The 24984-nt window shown below is 36.8% G+C and overlaps 1 protein-coding gene across 17 annotated transcripts in view; it reads left to right on the top strand.

Annotated features, from left to right (window-relative positions):
• Positions 1-24016, top strand: part of NRXN1 (neurexin 1) — a 659042-nt gene extending 635026 nt beyond the window's left edge. For 11 of the 17 annotated variants that reach the window (XM_079298607.1, XM_079298598.1, XM_079298605.1 and 8 more), the window contains 2 exons: positions 6727-6814; positions 21038-24016. In XM_079298607.1, the coding sequence (XP_079154733.1) occupies positions 6727-6814; positions 21038-21345 (396 nt within the window). In that variant the 3' untranslated portion in view covers positions 21346-24016. The remainder of the gene's footprint in view (positions 1-6726; positions 6815-21037) is intronic. The other 6 variants (XM_079298612.1, XM_079298599.1, XM_079298597.1 and 3 more) reach the window with 1 other exon arrangement.
• Positions 24017-24984: the final 968 nt, after the last annotated feature.

The raw sequence follows: 24984 nt of genomic DNA, 5'->3' as shown, positions 1-24984 counted from the left end.
GAGGAGGGTGGCTGGAGAAATAATAGATTTTTTTCTGCATGGAATGAATACCATGGTGGAGGCTAGAATTGAGGTGATTGTTTTGTAGCATGGAGCAGGTGTGTTCCCATCACTGCTGAGATTTGAGAACAGAGGCTGAAAGTGCCCTGGAGGGTTTGGCTTGAGCTTTTCACCTACACCTCTTGAGTTAAATTTCTACAGCACTCATTTCAGTGACTGAAAGGCCTTGTTGTATTTGGTTGCTGTATCTTTTCTTTTTCCCTGTGAGAGGAACTTATTAATCAAGTCTTTTGCTTTCTCCCAGCATCAAACATGGACAATTCAAGAAATAACATGGTAGCACTAATTAGATCAGAGCCCATTTTGAGAAAATGTTTAAATTTTCAATTACTGTATTTTCACATTACAGGATTGTAAAATGTCAGCAGTTAGCACAAGATTTAATAAATATTGTGCATGTGCTTGAAATATTAGCCTTTTAATACCCATGCCCAGAAAAAATGCTTTTCAGTAGCACAGTGCTTAGAAAATACTTTTTGGATGTGGGTGGATGAGCAGTAATTGATGCACATGTACTTGTTTGACCTATAGCAGGTTAAATACAACATTTGAGGCAGTTGTCTAAACAGCAGATCATCTAGAGCTGGTATTAGTTACATCACTCTTGCCTTTTTTCCAGCAAACTGCCTCGTGCAGGGGGAGGTTACTAACACTGGATGAGGAGTACACCTGATCAGTGTGACATATTCACGTTTCTTGCCACAACTGTCTCAATAACCTGTCATGAAGGTCTGTTCCATATACTGAGAATTAAATTCAGATTATGCAGTCCTGGCTAGAAAATTGTGCGGTTAATTCCATTCTGAAAAATTGAATCTGAGTTTTTCCACGTGAAGACTTTTGTGATTTTTCATACCCTGTTGGTTTCTGCCAGCACTCTCATTGATTTAGGTTACTTTATTCCTCCATTTAAAGGGGAACCAGGGGGGAAAAGGGGTATATGTAAGGGATTAGTTTTTGAGGAAGTCCCTCTCTGTCTCAGAAATTATTGTGTCCAGTACAAAAGTAAAAAGGACTGCTCTAAGCTCCTTTATGTAGATGAAGGAACCCATATTTTCCAAGGAAAGTTTTCCACAGCTAATGAAGAAGGCAGTACTGTTTATCTTTTGGATTTCCAAAATTTTTGTTTATACCGTGGCTGCAGCTATACAGGCTTCTGCTAAATTGAAACAGACCTTTATGTTTAAAAATCATTTGTAGCTGATTGCCTCTGAACTAAATCTCAATTTGAATAAGCTTTGTTTTCAGGAGGAAAAATAAAGCAAGCAGACATGATAATTAAGCATTACAGAAAAGGGGGAAAGGAGAATTAGAGGTTTAATTTCCTTGTCCTACATCTGAAAGTATGTTTTCTGACAGTCATTTGCTAACAGTCATGGGATTCTTACCCATTAATCTTCACATAATTGTGTCTCTTGATATCAACTCCCCTGTACCCTGGTCCTCCCCTTTTGCTGCTTTGTCTCCTTTGCTTCCATGACCTTACCAATAATTTTTCACTTCCTTTGTTGCTTCCCCTCCTGATACAATCTTGCTCCATCTCCCCATGCCTTGCCCATGCCCTCCATCCTGGCCATGGGTGCTGCCTGCCTCTCTCTGTGCCTCCCTGCCTGTCTTCATCTCTGTGCTCAGCAGACAATTCCAAACACGTGGAGTTTCCTTGGAGAGGCTTTGCAGCCTCGGCAGTGCTCGCCAGGCACCATCTGTTCCCAGCATCTCCTTGGCCAGTCACAGGCTCCTGCCTGGCTTTCCTGTGCCTGTTTTCTCTCTGACCTTCCTTCCTGCTCTATGGGAGCAGAATTTTGGGAAACGTGCTGGATCAGAGCCTGTGTAACCGCCAGTGCCTCTCACCAGCATCCTCACCTGACCCTTCTCATCCTCTGCTCCCTCTCCCACTCATTTCTTGTCCAAAATCAAACTCAAAGCTCCTCACAGCAGAACCTTTGCCTTCCAGCTGCCTTTAGCACCAGGCACAACAGCACTGGTCTGTGGTATCATTCAGCACTAGAGCTGTGCAAATAAATATGAGTAATTCTGAATTACACAGTTGAAGTTCTCATCTAAAATAATTTAAAGAGTAGTCATAAGGAGCTATGCTGGTTATAATTCATATAATAATTTAGGACTGCTAGTTTTTAGCTATTGTGTAATTTGGATTTGCTTGCAGCTCTCATTGGATAAAGTATATTATTGAACAAGAAAGGAATAAACTATATTCAGAGTAGCTGTAGGGTGCTATGATTTAAAGGAGAGCTGGTGCAGTACTAGAGCAGAAAATATGCAGGATCCATTATACTGTTAATGAATGCACAGCTCAGATTGGTGATTTAATTTTTAGGTCATATTTCTCTCATACCCTCAGGTATAGTAGATTTCATACATAAAAACAGAGTAAGTCGGTGTGTATTTCATCTCAGTCATGAAAAAGAATGAATAATAATAAAAAAATTTCTGTATTGTTTATTCATTTGCAATTATTTCTTTTAATGACACAGCATTCAAAGAGCACTATTGGAAGGGCACAGCCATATTTTTGGGTACTAGCTTTGAACCAGTGATAGTAACCTTTGAGGCAGCTTGATATTTATCCATAGCTACAGACTGTCACTGTATTTAAGCCATGACTACAGCATCATTTTTTCTTCTAGCCAGGAGCATTCTTGAAATAGTCACCATTTCCTTCCTCAGGCAAGCTGGCAGATTGGTGATATTTTAAACTGTCTCTTGGCTGAGAGACAAATCCCTATTTCTTTATTTTTGCAAGCAGACATAGCTGATGTAAGCAAGACCTATTCCTGCAGGGGCCACACCCCTGAGTAGTTGTCAGAACCAACCTTCTGCAATGACTTCTAGTTTTACTAAATGTGGGATTTTTTTGTCTTCATATTTAATGCCATGTTGATTGTAAGCTTTTTTGTTGTGTTTACAGATGTCCAACTTTTTGAGAGCCCACATTTTGCAATGGACTGCATTTAAAATTGTAGTCATAGTCGCAGATTGAATCTGAAAAATCTCTGAAAATACACAAAGAAAAGAAAAAGCAATTAAAAAAATAATTCTGTCTGACCTTTTACGCTTTACACCTGCTATTTTAATTTTTTTTTTATTTATTTCTTACTACTGGAGTATCACCTCTTAAATGAATTTGAACAACTCACCCAAGAGACCTTCTAATCCAATTGTGCATGATGATGATACCAGTTGGATGTTATCCTATTAGGCACTCGCTGTAAATAAGGGATTTTCCACTGACTTTTAAATCCTTGATTAATGAGAATGCTTGAAGCAGTGTCCTGTAAATTAGCCATAGTGCTAGCAACAATGGCAATTCACTTAGGAGAACTGATTTGTTTTAAATCTTCCCATCCAAATTAAAAAGCATGAGGAAAAGATAATGTCAAGTAAGTAAAACACATTACTCTATCTTGCATTATTGATCTACACCCCATGGCTGTCTGACACCCTCAGGTCTAAATTCTGCTCTGTCTTCAGGTAAATTGCCATCAGTCAGAGCTCTTCTGGAGAAAAAACTTCAGAAAGTAACCAGTCCACAGTATTTAATTTATGTATTCTTTATATTCTCTGTATTCTGAATCCCATTTTGAATTCTATCAGGCAGACCAATGGCTTTCATTTGTAGTTTGGTCACTGCCATCTCACCTGCCTTTCACAACTCCTTTTCCTTTTTTTTTTTTTTTTTTTTTTTTCTGATAAAAATATGTGTGAGTAGCAGCAAAGAGAGGTATTTGGGTTTGAGGAAAGGGCAGAATAGGGTTGTGACATATCTTTTAATTGATACTTAAACTCGAGTTCTTCCTCACATATTTTTCTGAAGAAAAACACTTTTCACATCATCTTATCACTTTGCTTCTTATTCAACTGCTGATACTTGATTTATTGCTCGCAAGAAAGTTAGTTTTATACCAAGTATTGACTTTGAAATACACATTAGTTCCTTTGATATGTTGAGACATTAATGAGGTCTTTCTCGACATTCTATGTTTGCATTTATTTAAGGTATTATCCATTTCTGTGCCTATAATATGCATGTATTTTTATCATTCAAGAACAACTCTTTCTTCTTGTAGAAGTATAAATACTTGTTCTATAGATTGGAATTAGTGTCACTTTATAAAGACAGTTTTGGCACTCTCTTATAAGTAGCTGAGTAAAGTATGTCTCAGACATTGAGATACTTAAAGTGTATTATTTTTCTGGTGATTCTGAATTTTGAATGTACAGCAAATTGTACAAAGCAGAGCTACCTAAAGTCCTGCCATGCTGCCCTATACCAAGAGTAATCAGAGAGACTGCAATAATCCCATAAATCTGTCTGATAATTTCTTCTTGGGTCACTCAAGTTACAAGGGTGGCTCATCTGTGCATTAGTGGTGCCAAAGCATCCCTAATGAAAATTCCAATTAGACCAGTAGGTCTGAGACCATTTCTTGTTGTGACTATTGGGTATGCATGTGATCCTCTGTTTAATGGTATTTGCATAGAGTTCCTCAGTCATCCATTGTTAAACATTCAGAATTCTGGGTACAGGTCACAAAAGTATTGTCTTGTGTAGTGTTGTGGACAAAAGGAAAAATTTGACACTGTGGCCTCACTGACCAAATTGAAACTCTTTGGGAGATGAATGAATACTTTATGTATGTATTATTATGGTTTTATACTTAATTGTTGCGGAGTTTATAGTACAGAGATATTTTCTTATGGGAAGGCTTTGTTGGTTAATTGGTTATTTTTTCTTTATATTTATATTAGAAAAAAAGATTATTTTTCTCAAACAGACTAATATACTGGTTTTCAAGCTTAAATGGTAATCTGGGGAAAAGAAATGGACATTGAAAATTCAAGATGTTTGCAGCTGGTTTTTGTTCCAACTTTGGTTTTCTACATGGTAGAAAGAAGGGACAACTGGAAAGCTTTGCTTGGGTGTATTTTAAATTTTGCAAATCTGCCAAATAATTTTGGTGGTATTTCAGTTTACAGTTGTTTCCTCTGGCTACAAATTTTCCCAGCTATAAGGAAAGATAATTTTTGTGATTATGTCATCCAAACATAGCTGTTGTCTATAGCTTTTTTGATTACCTTCAGCAAGTTATTTCGTTCTGTTATACCTCAGTCTTTTGCCTCTGAAATATATTATTATTATTATTATGGGCTTTTCTTTGTTATGCCTCACATATTAATGAATGTATTCCTGTATCACTTTCCTCCTTCAGAGAAGTGCTGAAAGCTTATATTCATTAATATTCTTGAAGCATGACAAAGTAAAGCCTATTACTGTAATATGCTTCGCTTTAAAGCTCTGGTTAGAATAATAATGATAAACAACACTGGTGAGCCTTTGGCCCTGCTGCACAGATATAAACTTTTTACATCTTCAGATTTAAACTGATGAAGAAAAACTTTCACGTGTTTTATGTCCCATGGAGAGATGAAGAAAGTTTCAACATTCACTGAAATGGTTGTTGGCATATTTATCATATGGGAATCCAAGAATGGCTTTTTGCCTGCTATGTCCTTAGACTCTTGTTTGAATATGATGTAGTATTTTATTCTCTCTGTGTATTTCCTGCAGTGAGGTGAACAGAAGTTTGAAATGGACAATTATGAAGTGCCTTGCCCATAGGAAAGGCGTCTTTCTAACCTCTTTAGTAATTTCTTGAGAAATTACCAGGTGCATGACAGCTTATATTTCTGTGCTATTATTTCCTTGAATTACTGTAGACATTCTTATTATATTTCTAAATGACTGTTCTCAGAGGTAGCTTGAAAAGATATTCATTTTTTTGTGTTGACTGATTGATTGCCTCAGTGTTTCATTAAATATCTCCTTGCTCTTGCACTGTAAGAAGCAGTAGATAGGAATTTCCCAGTTCTTTTTTTAACTTTTATGGTGTGTTATACCATACACCCCCTGGTTTGTCGCCTTTGTCTTGATTTATATGATTTCTTTATACAAAAAATTGTCCAAATACGTTTTGGCCCTGGGACCTAAACAAAGCACTCACACAATACTTCACTTATTTAAGAAAATAAGATGTTTTCACTTATTTAAGAAAATGCCATAAAAATTTCTAGCTTATACACATTTATTATTGTTTTCTTTCTTTGGCTTTCGTTAACTAGTTTTCAGCTCAGTGAGACATGTTTTCTTTTTGTAATTTTTATTTTTTTGGCTCCATCTGAGAAAGCAAGTGAAGTTAATGGAGAAAACATCACTACATTTACAATAGTTTTTAACAGCTGCACTGCAGGCAGTTCATTATTTTGACTTGTTTTTTAATGCCCTCAGTGTTCTCAGTAATATCATGGTAGAGATATTGGAGATAAAGAGGGAAGACCAGCAGCCTCAATATACATACTCTGTCCTTCTACTTTCTGTCCTTATTACAAAAAAAAAAATTAAAATGTGTAAACGCCCACACTGGATATCTAACACAGTTCTAAATCCTGACAAGTGCAAATTGAATAGCCAAGTCCCATTAATACAGAGCTGGAAAGTGTCACTGCATTCTTACACTTTAAGTCTGCATGCTCTGGGCCTCGTATAAATTAAAAAAAAAAAAAGAAAAAAGAAGACATGCTGGTGAGAATCTTATAACATGTTCAGTCAATTCAAGTACATCTATTTGACTCTTATTTTCTTTGCAGACTACAGATGACATCCTGGTGGCCTCGGCTGAATGTCCTAGCGATGACGAGGACATCGATCCCTGTGAGCCGAGCTCAGGTGGGTTAGGTTAGTCAACTTTTTTTATTACTTTCTTTTCTTTCATATTTGCATGCTCCAGTCCCCCCAGAATCCCAGCTAGCAGGACAGTCCCTTTGTGTACCACAGGGTGAGGTTGAATTGGGCCTTTCTTCATGTGATGGTGTTAGCAGAGAGGAAGAATTTGCTCCAAGACATCAGATGGGAGCATAAGTCATGATCTGAGCAAAGTTATGGCTTGGCTGAGGACCCAAGGATGGACTAGGAAGGGCATTCTAGGGCCCCTGTGACTATGCTGTGATGAAGAAGGTACACCTTCATTTAGCAGGAAGGTGTTGCTACTGTTTGTGCCTTAAAAATCGCCCTTAATAAGATAAAAGTATTATATGAAAAATGTTTGTTATGTTATGGAAGCATAGAATGGCCTAGGTTGGAAAATACCTTAAAGATCATCTAGTTCCAATCTCCCTGATGTGGTCAGAGGCACTTTTCACCAGGCCAGGTTGCTCAAAACTTCATTCAACCTGGCCTTGAACAATTCCAGGGATGGGGCCTTCACAGCTCCTCTGGGCTACCAGTGCTTCACCACCCTCACAGGGAAGAATTTTTTCCTAATATCCAATCTAAACCTAGTGTCTTGTAGTTTGAATCAATTTTCCCCTTATCCTGTCACTACAGCTCTTATAAAATGTACCTTTGTGTTTTTCTTATAGGCTGCCTTCATGCACTGGAAGGTAGAATTGAATCAATTTTTAGTTACTATTAGTGGTATGAAATTTTGTGTAAATAGATAAAACTTGAAGACATAGAATACAACAATTTCAAATTTCAAATTGTTTTTGTTTTTTTTTCCAAGCGATTCCTATTCAGTGTATGTTTTACTTAACAAGAAACAAGATATTTCGACACTAGCATTTTCTGTGAAACAAAATCTTGGTAGTGTTTTGGCTATGGCTTTTCTACTCCACTGAATAGTGGAGATTGGGTACTAATTCTTCCCTGTGAAATAATGGAAAGATTTGGGTTGGAAGAGGCCTGTATCTAGATCCAAATCCCTGCCATGATCAGGGGCACCTTCCACTAGACCTAGTTGCTCAAAACCCCATCCAGGCTGGCCTTGAACACTTCCAGGGATAGAACACCCACAACTTCTCTGGGCAATCTGTTCCAAAGGTTCAATACTCAGTTGTGTTCAGGTAAATACTATATACCATCTCTAAAAATCCCAATGTTTATCACTGCTGTGAAAGGGCTGCAAAACTTCCTATCAGTCTGAAAAAGTGTATTACTCTATATCCTTTAAAATAATCCTAAATAGTCCAATTAATTATTCTTCTTCCTCGTTGGTTTGGTTTCAATTTTATGTTTCCTGAGTGAACAGCTCATGGTACCATATAGATAAATCTCAATTTTCCTTAGAATTTTCCCCAGAATTCCCTTGAATTCTGTGCTGTTTGGTAGCATGCCCACTGCTAGTTGTCTGAGGTAATTTGGTAATCTTTGGTACTTGCTTCTTCACTTAATAGTAAAAAAATTAGGGTCTATTTGTTGAGCAGTAACATACTTATCTCGAGTAGAAACAAGTTTAATTTGAAATTTATGTATTAATAGCAAATAGCAACTAAGAGCCATCTTAGAATGATGCCAAAATCTGGGGCAGGAGAAATGTCTATATAGCCCTAAGACAAATGAAAATTTCCTTCATATGCAAATGCATGGTTCCTATTTTAAGACACAGAGCTTGATACCCACATGCAAGAATTATTTATTTAAACTGAAGGAAAGGCAGAGACATTTATGACTTGTCTCAATGTCTGACAGCATGGCACTTGTGCTCTTCCAGGAAGCAATTTACAGATTTGATGACAATACTTCAGAATTATTTTCTTTCACTTTCCAGTTAAAGGATTTCAGAGTAATATTCAAAATTTCAAGAAATTGAATGATTGTTCTTAAAACTGAGTAGCAACAGGTACACTCAAACAGTTTTGTGCCTCTCAGGGAGATATTTCACTCACAGAAATCTCAAACATTATGATCAAGATATTTAGGATTTTTTTTTCCTGCTCCTTCATTCTCTTTTACAAATTCTTGTGTTTATCCAGTCTAGTGTCCTGTCCAGTATGAGTTAGTGCAGTAGCTCATATGGCTCTGAGCTCATTTATGCCAGTTGTTTCCTTGCTTTACTTAATTCAGGCAGCGCTGTTCAGTAAATTGACATTTAGGGGAATGTTATTTTATTTTATAAGGTGATTTTAAAGGAATATATTAGTTACATAGCACTAAATAAGTTTCCAAATCATCTGGGAATGCAGCTTTGGTATTAAAGCTGCATTTGTATTTTCTCAGGCTTACAGCTCACTGAAAGCCAATGAAATTTCAGAATAATTCTTCTCTGAGGTAGTTTGAGCTCTGGGGCTGCAGTTTGGTAGCTCTGAGCCATTCAGAGTCATTTAGCTGTTGCGTGCAAGAATGGGAGAGGTGAAATGAAAGTTTCTGACAGCTTATTGTTTCTGTCCAAACTATGGTTCAGGAGAAGGATGAGGATGTTAATCTTTCAGCAAAAATTTGCCATTAGCTTTACATGCTGGTGTTCAGCTTTCCTGTTTTAGCTTAGTATTCATCACACAGCTACATTTCTCATTTTTGTTTATTTGAGAATGGTTTTACTGTCTCATTTGTCAGATCCCAACTGCTACTGCTTTTCTATTTTTTTAAAGTGTGGATTGGCACAGGAATTATGTTCTGCATAATCCAAATTGTCTGGATCATTTTATCTGTCATTCTTCTCATCAAAATGTCACTCGTCCTCCCACTCTCAACTTTTAAAAGCTGTTAATTTGCCTTCATCGGCCTTGTCCTTTTATCATACTTGAAACTACCCAAACCAAAGGGGTTACTGAAGTTGTAACTTCTGGCATATCAGTATCTCTGTTAAGGTGTTTTAGTCTTAGTCACTCAGTGTTATGAATAACCTTTCTCCATGAATAGTCAGGTAGGCATTGCTCAGTCTCTAATACTGCAGTCTTCATGTGGATTTGAGCTACTCCTACAGTAGGCTGGAATTTAAGGAGAGAAGCACAATATTGTTGGCAGTGAGTGACTGTTTCTCTTTTCAGTTGGAATAGGAGATACAGAAGAATATGTCCCTCTATTTAAATTGTCCCCATGGTTCAGTCCAGCGCTTTCTGCTTAACCCTTTTTGCAAATCAGATTGGTTTCTCCACAGCTACTCCTCAACATCCTCACTAATGGTGGTGAGACTTATGTATCCTAACAATTCTAGAAGGCTGAATATATGATGGTTAGGGCAGTTTTATGTTTTTACTTCAGAGGCTGTAGTGTGGGATCCTTCAGCAAAGGAATGCAGCTCATGGCAAGAGATGATGTGCTCAGAGCTGTGTGGTCAACATTTTCCACCAAGAATTCAATCAAAAGATGGCCAAAGCCCCTGCAGTTTTATTAACAGAGCCATTAATATTAAGTCAATATTTCTGTGATTAACAGAGACATAACTCAGTATTTCCATGATAATTGCCCATAATATGCCTATTTCTAACCAAAGTTCTCAGCTCCAAATGAGAGTCTATTCAAAACTGGTTTGAATATGGCCTGCCTATATCTCATAAAAAATACTGCTTATTCAGATTTTACTAATTAGTGAGATTTATGCATAAAATAGGGCTTTTTTTCCTAGTACAAATATGTTGCAGTTTGTAGTAGCTATCAAGTCCCACTGCCACCACCAGCTTTGCTTTCTGTGCACCTGTCTGCTAAATAATAAATGGAAAGATGCAATTTGCCACAGATTTCATATAGGACATAAAAATGTAAACCCGATTAGGAGGTGCTGAGCAGCAATCCCATCATCTTGTCTGGAACATAAAGTCACAAAAATTATAATTGCAGATTTCATTGTGGTATACAGACTGCTAAATGTGCCATAATTGCATGAAGTCATAACAAATTTATTAGCATGCAAAACTTAGTCAACATATTTTTTTTGTGTTATGTTTTGTGTAGTAAGGCAACAAGTATTGCTTTCAGTCTCTCCACCTTCCCCTAAATACCAATAACAACATGAAGATTGAGGATGATGATAATAATAATGATTAAAAAAGTAGTTTATATGTCCTCAATTTAATGTAATGAAGGAAATAAAAAGACCTTTTAATTTTGAAGACAAGTTACAAAAAAAATTTAGTGGTAACCTATCCAAAAAAAAGAACCTCGGACAATTTACTGATTTTACATGAAGAGCTGTAAAACTGCAGCTGGACAAATTGCCATTTTGCACATCAGGACTGCTGTTCCAGCTGTTGCTGAGCTCTGTAGAGAGCTCTGATTTCTGCTGAGTTTCAGTGAGCATTTGTGCTACAAAGCTTATTTGTTCCAGTTACTCTAGGCTGGTATTTTATTTGTTAGCTATTATCTAACCACTTCTGTAGCTATTGAAATGTTCCAAAAGGCAGAGAGGTCTGAGCTGGGTGAAATGAAGTGAAATCACTGTGTTTAATGGCAGGGAACTCTCAACCAGGAAAAAAGTCTTACTGTTTTAGACAAACACACAGTTCCTTCTCTGCAAATGGATTTTACATTTTGCAGAAATCTTTCTTGAATTTATGACTCGACAGAGGTTTAAGCTCGCAATTAGGTTGAAAACTTCTCCTGACAGCCCCAGCAGAAATGGGATAAGTAGAGGTTTTGGTGGCCTTAATGCCAGAATATTCACTGGTCTTGGAAATTTTAGCAGAGGGTAACCTTCAAAGTGAAAGATGGGTTTTTCTTCAGGTTCAAACAAGTGTCTTGCAACCTGTGGAACTCCACATGTTGCAAACAAAGAAAATACTTTATCATATCTTGATTTGTCCAGCATTTTTGGCTTCCACTTCTCAGAGCAGTGTTTGATTGGTGGCAGATCTTGTCCTTTACCACTCTGTGGATAAAAAGAATAAGAATAATCAGGACAGAGTTCAGTCATGCATTACAGCTGGTAGCACTGGTAAGTTTTCTTAGCCCTAATTCTTAATTCAGAGGGATAAATGAAATAATTTATTTTCCTATATTATTAAGTAAGAATGTTTAATAGGATAGATACTTCTGGACTGATCTTTGAGCATGTTTTTAATTTTTCCTACATTTTGTCCAAGCTAATTGTATTGCAGAAAACAGCTGGTGTCAACCAGAAATCTCCAAAGCACCAGTTGAGCCTAGAGAGTGAACAAGTCACTGCAGAAGATGACTCTTAGAGAGCAGCCACTCTTTGGGGAAGGCTTTGTGAGCAGAATAGTTTTGGGGCTTTGCATGCAAACTGCTTCCTGCAATGCACGTCCTCTTCTCTGTGCCTCTCCATGTTGGACAGATGAGATGGCTCAGAACCCTATGTTCTCAGCCACCTTGTGATGGTTTAGGTTTGCTCCCAGCATTGACACCTGTTTTTCTAACAGGCAGAGCTCTGAAATACAGATCGTGAGTGTTTTATGCTCATTACTAAAAGTTTTGCTTTTTTTTTTTTCCTGTCACGAATTACTGCACTGTATTCCTGGTGCATCTGGCAGCAAGATAACATTGCAGTAGGAGGTGAAGTGACTCCTATAATTTATACATCACTGCAAGTGCCCTATTTAATGCTCTTCATGGAATTCATTGTGCAAGAAGCTGAAACAAAGAAAAATAAAATTACATTTAGTTCATAGGGCTACTGTGTTCATTATGGCTTGAGACATAAAGGGAATATTTGTGCCTCAGTCCAATTATCCTGTAGTTCTATATGCATTTCCAGTACCAGAAAGACACTGGGTTGTCTTGAATCAGACTTTTAAAATGCTTAGCTTCAATACACATAGACATCTCTATATAAGCTACCACAGGGTGAAAACTATGCTTTATTTACAAACTTTCCAAGTGTTTGCACTTACTAAGGCTAAGCATAAAAAAACTGTGGGGATTAAGGTGCATCTTAATCTTCCTTCAATTGAAGATAAAATACTTGCTAAGCTTTTTTTTTTTTTTTTAATAAATTTACTAAGTGACAGTTGTTAGTCCTGCTGTTACATGTTCAGTGGTTTGGAGTTAGAATAGACAAAACTAAGTGGCAACGTTTCAAGTAGTTTCAAGAAATATACTCTCTATGAACAATAATTCAAGAAAAATGGGCACATTACTCAATGCACCTGAAGGAGTGTCCAAAGAAAGAGGATTCTATTCTTTTTCTTTCTTTTAAAGATGTAAAAGACAGCTAGTGAGACAGTTCTGAAGGTATCTACAGGCAAAGCTGAAGCACAAGATGTTGCTGCAGGACTGGGATGTGTATGTAAAGAAGCAAACCAGGCCCTCCACATCACTCATTCACAAATCCACTGACTTCAGAGGAATCCCTAAGATTTTTCAGTGCTAAGAAATTCCCTAGACATTTCAGTGAGATGTCCATGAATATCATGTCATTTTATTTTAGTTAATTACAGGCTTACCTTCCTGAAAAATTTACAGGAAAAACTGTTGCTTGCATATGAGCAGTTGCTTGACCTATTCTTTTTGATACTCCCCAAAAAAGAACCTGTCTTACAGATAAAGTATTGCATGGACCTTAAAAATTAATTGTCTGTGAATGCAGTGGCTTTGTCAGAAATTAAAGAAATGAAATTACATCTCTGTCAATGCTCTCTTCAATAAAGCAGACATGGTTTTCAAGCCTGGTATTCAAGATTTTCAGTAATAAAACCCATTAAGCTACAGTGGCCATGCATGTATCATTAGTAAATGAAAATAGGTTCTAGGCAGTTCTAAATCTTTGGTATTCTTTGTTGTTAGCCACAGAAATAAAGATGTATGTTCTTTGACAACCTCCATTATGAGAAGTTTCCACCATTTCCAAAAAAGGCGTAGATTTTTTTAATCTGGAACCAAAGATTACCTGAACTGAAAAGCAGCCTGTAAAATACATCATATTTACTGAAAACAATTATATAAAGCCAAATATAGATTATGTGGACTCTCAAAACCACAGGTGAACTTCACACTCTGGGTGAAAAATGCAAAAAATAAGTGAGATCGTAATTCCAAAACTGAGGTTTTCAGAAACAGACAAGTAATTTACTGACTTGACTGAGACTCTTTTTCCTAATTCAATAAGGAATTTTGTAAAGGCAGAGGATTTACTTACACAAGGATGAGGTAAGGAGAGATGATTGAATCTGGAACAAGTCCCCTTAATTTTCATGTCAATCTGCTTAAAAATCCTAAATTAAAGTGTATAATCCTAAAAATTTGTCCCTTAAATCAAGTTTAAAGTTAGAATCAAGAATGCACATAGACTGTTGAATAAATAAATGACTTCTAGTTTCTTTGAAATTAGACTATGTGTTACTGGTGGCTTGATTGATGCAACCTCATTGAGCTTCACTTCATTTTGGTTTTATTTGCTACATCTCATGCATATATTTTCTTGCATACTGTGGACACTATTTTGAAACTGTTTCTTGTAGCTTCGTAATGCATATGCATTGAATTTCTTCTTTTTGTGAAGGAAACTCACTTTTCCTCAGGACTATTTTTCATCCTTGTTTTCATGTAAAAGGTAGAAGAAGAAAGACAACATTTTGCAAAGGTGGGAGAAGGTTTATAGCCAAAATATTGGCCTGAATTAGCATTGTATTAGCACAGTTTCTGTGCCAAGTCTTTCTCTGACCAAACTTGAGCAATGAGATGTTAAACCAAGGTCTTTCAAATTCTATAGGAAATTTTCAATACCTGATAAATTCAATTAATATAATTCTAGAGTAGTTGGTGTCTGCCTGTAGCAGGTTCTCAATCCAGCAACCATCACACCAGACTGCTGGCAGTGAACTGGGTGACTCCTTTGCCAGACAAGGGAAACAAGAGCAAATTGAAAGCTTCTTGCTGGTGTTTTCTAGCAGTCAGTACAGTGTGAACACCCATTAGCTCTTGCCCACCTAGTACTAAGGATGCTGCTGCTAATTTTCAACTCCTTGCTCAGAGCTAATTTAAACCTGTGCAGAAGCACGGGGGTATTGTAGTGTGTGAGTGGTGTAATTTGACAGCCTGCAAAGTGGCAGGTGAATGCTGACAAATTTGAGAACTAGGTATTCTCCAAGGATGTTGCTCATAAATGGAAGCAGAAAAAATTCAAGGCAAAAGTAACCTATAATGAGGGTGAATGTCCCTAAAATAGTCTAACCTTAGGCTATCTCATTCTGACTATATAAAGAACTGAATGAAACCTTGTTCTGCTGTGTTGACATGCCAGTCTATATAGCTTTTAAAACAGCACTTCTCCTGAGGTTAAGGGCTATGGTGTAGATCTAGGACTTCAATGGTTTAAATGTGAACTGGCTTAAACAGAAGCTTCAGATCTAGAATACATCATATGTTGTGAATGTACCCTTTAAAATGTTTCAGAAAAGAGACAAATGAAAGATGAAAGAAGTGAGAACACAAGAATTATATTCTGAAATGAAACAAAGCTTTATAGATATCTCAAACTTTTTTTCCCTTGTGCCAACATCAGAGACACTAGAATTGTTTTATAGACTGTGATGAGAGAAGAAAAGAAAAACAAGGCAGTCTTATTAATTTTATTAATTTTATCAGAAGAAAAAGAACATTAATTGCATCAAATGTAACTTATATCTATCCTGAATTCTGTTTGTCTTTCTCTTCCTTCTCCCAGAGAAGCCTATATGTTTTAGGCAGTAACAGGATTCAGGCAGAACAAGTTTAGCTGTTGAATCTGAGATTCTGAGGAGTTCAGTATTTATAGCAGATGCACTCCCAGTGTGTGTGCAAATATATTCTGGATGTCTTGAAAGCCTGGCCCCTTCTCCCAGGCACATTATCAACTTTGTCAGTAATGGTCTGACTTGATGACAGAATTTGGAACAAATTGAATGCGGTGTGCTTTCGGCTTCAACATTTAAGCCATATATATATATATATAATGTTTGTGGCATAGACATTTTTCTCTTCATCTAGTAGCTGCTTAGTGAAGGAGGAAAATCAGGGAATCACCCACAGTTGTGACATGAATGTGGGTGTCTGCACCTCCAGCTCATTTCATGAGCAAGAATCATTCCACGCTCTGCAGGCCAAGCCTGCAGATTCCTCATGCTTTACAGCTACATTTTGGTATTCTGCTGAAAAATGCTTCCTAGATAAGGTGGTTTTTTTTTTTTTTCTTTAAATGAGATGACAGTGGTAAAAATAGCAAGCAATGAAACCTTGATCTGGCAAAGCTCATAGCAAAACTTTTCCTGAAGTCAGTGGAGCCCAAATGTCACAGTTTTGGTTCAGTGCAGCCTATCTTACAGCTTGCTGCCACCAAAAATGTGTGTTCCCAATGTCCCTGCTCTTTTCTTGCTTTAACCCTGAGTCTTCAGGGAGCAAGAGTGGCAGGCAGCTCACTGAGCAAATGATCCCAGTTCAGCTGTCTGAACTGGTGGCCCACAATTGCAGCAGCTTAGAGCTAGCTTGAAAACATGCTGTCAGTAGTGTAATATTCCTGTTTCGTCTTCCTTATGTTATCTTATTTGCAAAAGCTTCCCACCCCACCCCACACACACACTTAGGAATACTTCAATTTAAAATATAGACCAACTACTGAGTCTGCTAGTCAGTCAAAACTTCTGAAACAAAGTACAAATTACCAAAGATTCCTCAGGACATGCACAAAATCAGGAAAATTACTTCACATAGAATATAAAGAAGAAGAGATACAAAGCTTAATGACAAATGTAGAAGTGGTGAGAGATAGGACACCTGAACTGGTAAAAGGAGAAAGAATCCTGTTTGGAAGGAAGGAATACTAAAAGAGAAGCAACGTAACTAAAATGTTAAAATATATTAATAAAAAGGGTAAGACCACAGGGATGAAGGCAGCTAAAAACATTAAGTGATACGATGGTTTACACTCTCCATTTTGACTAAAATTATATTTAGTTTTGTGGAAAATATTTTCACAAAGGCTCCTTATAAGACTGAAATATTCCCCTCAGCTCTGCAAAACGTAGTAACTCCTAAACCCCATTGATTTTCTATGGTCCATCAATTGGCACTGTACAGCCAACTAACCTCTCTCCCTTTAGATTTATGATGACATTTTAAAAGGTTGAGAAAACAACCTTCCACCTCTCAGCCACAGGGGAAAAAGAAGTTACTTGCAAAACCTGCAGTCCTAAGGAGTTGTAAATGATTTGAAGTCAATATATGATAAATCATTACACTTGGTAATAAGCACTCTGTTCAGTGCAGAGAGAATATTTAGCTTCTTAGCAAAACAATCTTTTTAGTTGTGGATGCTGTTCTACTGCTAGACTGTTTTTATAATAAGCTAAGTTAGTTGATGTCACTTTAGAGGTACTTAATGTATTATATCCTGAGTTTGTGCACCAAAGAATAGAACAGATACCTTTAATTTTTCCTTTCAACACAAATCTACAACAGACTTTTATATATTTTTTTGAAGCTGGGCTGCATTTACCCCAGTTCTGTAGAGGAGGTGCTGGGGTTTTGTTTTTCAGAGGTATTTGTTGTAAAGAGGTGCTGAAATTGCAGTGAGCTCAGAAACCAGTTCACCAGAATCCAACAATTCTGCAGAAAATCGACCACAAACAGGTCTGCAATGATAGCACACAGAGTGAAAATTAATATGTGTCCCATAAATAATTGCCTTCATGCCTCATTGCAAATGCAGTAGTTAAACATTTCTGTCTTGTGAATAATTTCCTATTCACAGTTTGTGGGAAGGCATAAATGTAAAGAAAACAGGTTTGGGGTCCTTTTGTAATTTTTTTTTGTTTTGTTTTGTTTTTCAGTCTGCTAATTTCAATTCACAAACACCATGGGAACCTGCAATTCCAATTTTCTTTCCACAGTATTAATGAAAACTGGGCACTGAAAACAGTTAGATTTTTTCACCTCTACATTTTAAACCACTTAGAAATACAATCATGAATAATAACTTTCTAATCCATTATTATACAATGTAAAACTATGCTCAATTGCTATTATTTCATGCAAAGATTTTCAGAAGTGGTAGAAGAGGCTTTTAGAACTCAGTTTTTTCTAAGCTGGTCTTCAAGGCAGTACAAAAATGCTGGTTGTGTGTTGTTGAGTGGAAGAGCTGTGCATCAGAGAAGTTGTTTAAAGAAGGAATCCTTGCACCACAAGATGACAATCACTTCCTCTCACTATTATGGCAAGGTTTGAGCCTCTTTAGTGGCTTTATGATTTTGTCTTGTTCCTATCAAGCCAACCTCAATTTATTGTTTTAATAAATAGATAGTTTTAGGGTTTGGTTTTTTGGGTATATTTTTGAGGCAATTGTTTACTCTTAAAAATCAGAGTAATTTTTACATAATTTAATCTTAACATACTCCAATAAGATATTGCAGTTCTCATTTACAGTAAGATGTCTAGGATGAAGCTGATATCTTTTTCATGCTACAGACACTACAAGTGACTGCAGCTGAGTAGCAGACAAGGTTACCTGAAGATCTCTGCTGCTGTGCCAGGAGCCAATGGCTCTGCCTGGTCCAGATACAAGATGCTGGGAAGAAAAGTGCATCCAGTGTTTCTCAAAGAATTGGGAAGCAAAGAGCACAATTGCTGTATATTTATAATCTTTGTTTGCTCTCCACTGAGATCATCTTCCATCCATTGCAATAGTTCCTGTCTTGCAGGGGAAAAAGATACAGGTAAATTCCCCTTGGAATTGAATCTCAGTCTTAGTCAAACAAAAGTACTGCTCAAATACAAGGCAGCTGTTTCAGCAATGTTATGGATGTGGATTGATTTATTTATAAAGATTCCAGAAGAAATTAAAGCTGGGTTTTTTCCAGTGGCCCTTTTCTCCCTGTCCTCAGAATAGGACTCTTGCTTTGGTGTGTACCCCATTAGCTGTTCCTATCTAAAGAGCTCACAGACAAACCTATGTACTTTGTAAAACTTTTCTATTTCCTCCTCCTTCATTTGTCTGGAGAGGCCCTGCTAGGTAAAAGCATGTTTTAATGCAAATGGACCAAAAATAGCAAGTCATTTTCTTTGCTGAACTACTTCTTTTCCAGAAATCCAAACAAATGCAACAACAGATGCTTTGAAATGTTTAAATAGTATTAATGTAGTGGTTGAATATTTCTCAGAGAGATAGGTTAAATGAGATAATTGTGAAAATATTCTTAAAATAAAAGGAAGCCACCAGGTGAGTGGCATGAATTGAGGTAACATTGGAAAATATACCTTAAATGTTTCTTTTAGGTTGCAATATTAGAATGTTTTTCTCTGAGCAAGCTGTTAAGTGTCATTTAGTAGACATTAATTGTAAAGTTAGTTGACAGCATTTGGCCCAAATGTATGTATCTTAAAGAGAAAGAGCAGCTGTTAATCCACCAGGTATTGACAGTGTATTCAGTGGCTTCTATTATTTCCTCAGACAGAAATTAATTTCCTGAAATCACATACAGTGGGATACGACTGTCTCGTTTTCATTCACTATGGAAATACTCAGTCTTTGTTCTGCACACAATGCATTGTCTCTTGTAAAAAAGTAAATGACACCCTAGGTATAAAAGAATATCCATTTTCTACAATAGCTGCAATGAACAAACAGGATCTAAACCAGTCACTGCCTCCTTTGGAACAGGGCACCTTTCTTAGTAGGGTGACATCTGCCCTGAAATGGCAAAAACTTCTTAAAAAACTTCAAGGTGTCTTGTGTAGCCATATAGAGTACCAAGTGCACCAACTCATAACAAGTAAAAACTTTCAGAAGGATACAAAAAGTTAAAATACTGTTTGATATGGGGTTTTTTGAATCTTACTGTTTTGCCTCTGTTCTTTCAGCTGAACAGTGCAGCTTTCCTGCACTTGGAGCAAGACACTTTTCTAACACACTTCAGTACAGTGCTACCTGTAGGCACACCCTGATAAGGTTAACAACATGAATATATTGTAAAACTAGCATTTAGTACTTTCTGTTAGCATCTATACTTTACTGGTTGAATTTTTAGCCATGTATAATGATTTAAAAAGCAATTTCTCTAATCCAGCCTGGCTCTCCTGAGCTCAGCCAAGGCTGGCAGTGCTGAGGATACACAACCTCCCAGGAGTTTGGAAATGTTGGTGTAATCAGAGGACTACTGCATAAATCCAGATAATTTCATTTTTGTACATGATACTTGTTAGGTTAGAGAAGATCTATCTCAGCTATCACCATTTAAATGATTCTATACAAAGATCTGCCTCCCCTCCTGCTGCAAAATTCAACAAAGAAAGGAGATCATCAAAAATATAAAAGCACTGTGTGTGCTTTGAGCGTTTAAACTAGATATTCCTCCTGGAATTAGGGTTTCATTCCTCATGGCAAGGGGACAAAATATGCCAGACAACACAATAGTTCCTTTCAAGAATATTTTTCAGTGTGAAGACATAGGTCAGTTCTATTCATATCACAGCTGAAAAGACCAGAGTCTAGCCTCAGAGGTGGATTTTTCGGTGGCTGAGTCCTTGCTTCTGCAATTTGAGAGGTTTTCTTGGGACATAAAGCAATCCTTGAAGGAACATCAGATAATGGTATCAATGATGAAAAGAGGGAATGGGAGAAATTGAGTGAAAAAGTGCTCTGAAGTGTAGCCATATTCAAGGAGGACTCTGAATTAGAAAATGAGGTAGGGTTGGATAGCTCTAGAAGTGCTAAGAGAAAATACAAATAATTTTTTTTTAAAGAAAAGAAAATATTAGAAGGAAAGGAGAAACTGAGAAGTTTGGTGAGGAAAGTATACAGGAGAGCTGAGGATACCTTATTTGTAGTAAATTTATTGGATGCTATCAGCCATTTCCTTTTTTTTCCTCTCCATTCATACTAGCATCACTGCCTTCTCAATAAAGAGCATGGTGTCATATTCCTTACAAAAAGAGAGGGAGAGAGGGAAATCCTTTCCTCTGAGATGCTCCTGTTCCCACATTTAAATTTTGGGACGCCTGTTATTTCAGATTATTTAGGCATTAGTTACTTAATAACACACTGGGACAATTATACATTTGAAAGCTAGAACGAGACATTCCTTGCTGTCCTTTTCCTTGTTTAAAAGCCTGAAAAAGGGATGGGCTGCAAGCCTAACTGGTTTTGGAGCGGTAGAGGGGGGCAGCATGGCTAGGCTGCCCAGTGGGTGCGTCAGACACGAGTGACTGGGCGTGCCAGCCCAACAATAACCTCTCCTTTCTTTCATTATCCACCCACAGCAAACCCCACCAGGGCAGGAGGAGGGAGGGAGTACCCCGGCTCGTCCGAGGTGATCCGCGAGTCCAGCAGCACGACGGGCATGGTGGTGGGGATCGTGGCGGCGGCGGCGCTGTGCATCCTCATCCTCCTGTACGCCATGTACAAGTACAGGAATCGGGACGAAGGCTCCTACCACGTGGACGAGAGCAGGAACTACATCAGTAACTCAGCACAATCCAACGGGGCTGTCATCAAGGAGAAGCAGCCCAACAGCGCTAAAAGTTCCAACAAAAACAAGAAAAATAAGGATAAGGAGTACTATGTCTGATCTCAACATCTAAAAGAACGCTTGTATAGGAATAGTCTTCATTTTATCTGAGACATAATACAAACTTATTTACTTTACTTTTTATGAAGCACATTCAAAAACAAACAAACAAACAGAAAAGACAGGGAATGCAATCAGAAAGGAAAGACTGTTTTTAAAAACAAGCATTTCATGCTCTTGTTTTTCAGAAACAGGAGCTGATAAATTCCCTAACATCCACAGTGTTTTCATTTACTCTGCCTGTCTTTATGTTGCTGGAACGTTTCTGAAAGACAATGATGACACCACGCATTCATAAAGCAAGGAGTATTACTACAACATCGAGGCACAATATGAAAAAAATATCAAATTAAAAAAAAAAACAAAACAGGAAAAAAAAAAAGGAAAAAGAAGCTACCTATGATTCTGGATTTAGCCAAAGTGCTAGCGCTTTCTTGAGAAGTAAGTTAGTCTTATTGTCAGAGAAGACTGTCATTATATATGGTGACTCAACAAGCAAACATAAAGAGTTTGCCATCTGGTGCAGTGAAGCAGTGATTGGAAACTTGCATTTTGAAACAAAGTGCTGGCTTTTCTGAAGACTTATGTAGAAATACTTTCAAAAAGCCCCTTTCTGGTTGTGAGGAAAATAGTACGGAGGCCTTATTTTCAAAAACAAAAACAAAAATCTGGAATATAAGGCACATTTCCACCAAAAAAACCCACAAAAAACAAAAAAAAGAAAAAAAAAAGAAAAAAAAAAGAAAAACAAGAGGGCATAGATGCAATCATTGGGAAATTTTCATGCACGCTTAATATGTTATTACATATGTTTATATAAAAACACATCTATATGTGCTTTCTGGACTGTGATAAGTGATGTTTTATAGCCTGTTGTATAGAAAATGCAAACTATATCTGCTCTTCAGCCATTTTTGGTAAACTCAATGTTATAAGTGTTGCTAGGTATAGAAAGTTTTATGACATCTGGAGCAACAGACATTCTTCAGTTTCTTTGCAGCCATTATAAATTGTCCCAGATTTTTTTCCCCTTTTTTTCTTTTTTAATTTTTAATTTACAGTGTAGTGGTTATACAAAGGGGGATGTGTATGAATGTATATAAGAGTCAGCTAATTTTTTTCTTACCTGTACAGCTCTATTATGTTGCAATTAAGTTTCAGTAGTTTGTATGAAAGAAGTGGACTAGAAAGCAAAAATATATCTCTACTGTAATTTGTCTTCTCCCTCCTATCCCCATCTCTTGCTCCTGATATGCATCAATGAAGTTGATCAGAATGGCCAATTTTCCTAGAAATATACATTCATTAATTAGCTAAATATTTAGTGACTGAAACTGGCCTTTGGCTTCCAGTCAAAGCTTCACTCTTGGAGAACATGGTTTGCCTTAAAGAAACCTTGTTCTTAGAAATTACAAGAATGACGAGTGTCTTGAGAATCTTAGGAAGTGTCATATAGTGTTTATCTGGCATTCATATGAAGAACAGCTACTACAGCACTGGGTGGTGAAAGATCTAAAAATACCCATTGTAATTATCCAGGCTGATTCTATTGCAGAATTTATCCCTTTCTCCGAAAAGGAAATACTCTTGAGGTGCACGATAGTATTTTTCAATGGTGGGCATTTTGACATATGAAAAAGTATTTTTAGCTAAGTTGATTGTGTAGTACTGCAAGACATCATAACCAGACAGATATAAGTTCATTATGTTTTAAAGTTACACAGCTTATCTTGCATATATAAAACATTAATGCATTTTAGTTAAACACATGAAATGTAATGCAGTAATTTACATGTTAAGTTTGGATTTTTTTTCTATTAATATTTCATTAGTTTCACAGCAATAAATCATAACATAACATTTTATTTACACAGAAGTTCAAAGGGAATGCATTAGATAGAAAGAGGGTAGTTCAATAGAAATCAACCAAATCATCAGAAGGCCTCCTGGGAGGGATATAGATATACACACTTTACAGACAGGAAGGACAAATTTAAAATTAGCTTTAAATAGCAGACACAAAACATTTTGTTGTGTGTTACTCACTGTAGCTGATGAAAAAAAGTTGGGAACTGGTACAGCTATCTATCTGGGAGTCAGAGCACTTTAAAAATACATGTAGCTGACATGAAAACACCTCTCTTGAAGTCTGCCAACCACATCAAGGTGTGCCATGTTGCATTCGTGAAATGACTTTTTATTTTCATTCGCATTTACACAAAAATGGGGAAAAAAAAAAAAACCACAAAAAAACCCCACAAAATCCACCTGATGTTCATTTCTTAGATTGTTGTTTACCTGTGGCACTCATAATTTCTCCCACCTTTACAAGACAGCTGTACTCAGGGAATGGCAGGGGCAAGGGTGACTGGAGGTCATTGCTGGAAGCAAGAGACTTCAGCTGGAGGGGGGAAAGAAGTTGAAAGCCAGGTGGTGTTCAGATTTCAGTGCTTGAAGATACCTGGAAGAACAAGAGTAATCTGTTGACAGGAGACTGGACATGACAGAATGTGATTTGGGCAAGATGAAACGGTCTTTTCTGCTTGGTGTTGATTGCATTAATGAAATAGCATTGTCAGGATAACTTCCAGGCAGTTAAAGATCAATCTTTAACTAAATCCGTACATCAAAAATAAATTAAAAAAAAAAAAAAAAAAAAAAGGAAAAAAAAGATCTGCTACTATTAAAATAAGAAAACACGATTTTAACACCGTTTCTGAAGGTTCTCCTTTTTTCCTCTTTAATTTCATAATCTAACAAAAAAAAAAAACAAACCCAAAAAACAACAATTATGGATGTATCAGAAATGCCAGCAAGCGGATTTAAAATTCCTTTTTGTTTGAAAGCAGCAGCAACAAACAAACAGACATAAACCAACTACCTAACATAAAATTGGATCCTTTCTCTATAATAACCTAATTTGTTTGACTGAGATGGCTTCATTTCTATGACTGTATTGTGTTGCCTTTTTTAACAAAACACTAAATAACGTGTGAAACTTTCAACCCTAAGACATCAAAGAGAGGCCCAATGCCCCTAACCTTATAGTGCTTTCTGTGATAGATATTTACAATTTTTTTATTTGTTGCAAGGCCAATTTATTCATTATTGGAAATGCTAAGCAAGTGGAATTTACTGTTTTGTTAATAAAAATGTTTCTTAATACAAATGCTGGCTTGTTTCTTCTCTTGCTCTTAGATTGTGAGTACCTGTTCATCTTGAGGCTGTGAAAATAATGGTAAATTGGTATGAAGTTACAGACATTCATGTCAGGAAAAAGTGACCTCAGAGCTTTTTGTACATTTCAGTGGAAACCTTCTACAAGTCTTGCATTCAACTGGCCCAGTTAGAAATGTATTAATGACATCAATGGATTGGTTTGGTACAGACTTGCTTAATTTGAATTTTTCTAGTATTTTTTTTAATCCAAAAATTAAAACTTGATGTTCTCCTCCCCCTCTGTATGAAAAAAGAACTCCCCTTTTTGCCACTTTTTGATTTCTGCAGTGGAAATAAAGTGAAGAAGGGTAAGGTAATGGGATGAAAAGTGAAAGCATTTATTAAAAGTGAAAACATTTTCTCTTGCCTAGAAGATGATTTAAAAAATTAATGGGAAAATGAATGTATTTCAGGTCCTTA

The sequence above is a fragment of the Erithacus rubecula genome, assembly GCF_903797595.1.
Source record: "Erithacus rubecula genome assembly, chromosome: 2".
In the NCBI taxonomy this organism is placed as follows: Eukaryota; Metazoa; Chordata; class Aves; order Passeriformes; family Muscicapidae; genus Erithacus; species Erithacus rubecula.
Note: the sequence above shows the minus strand (reverse complement) of the source record. Positions and strands in the feature narration are given on the sequence as shown.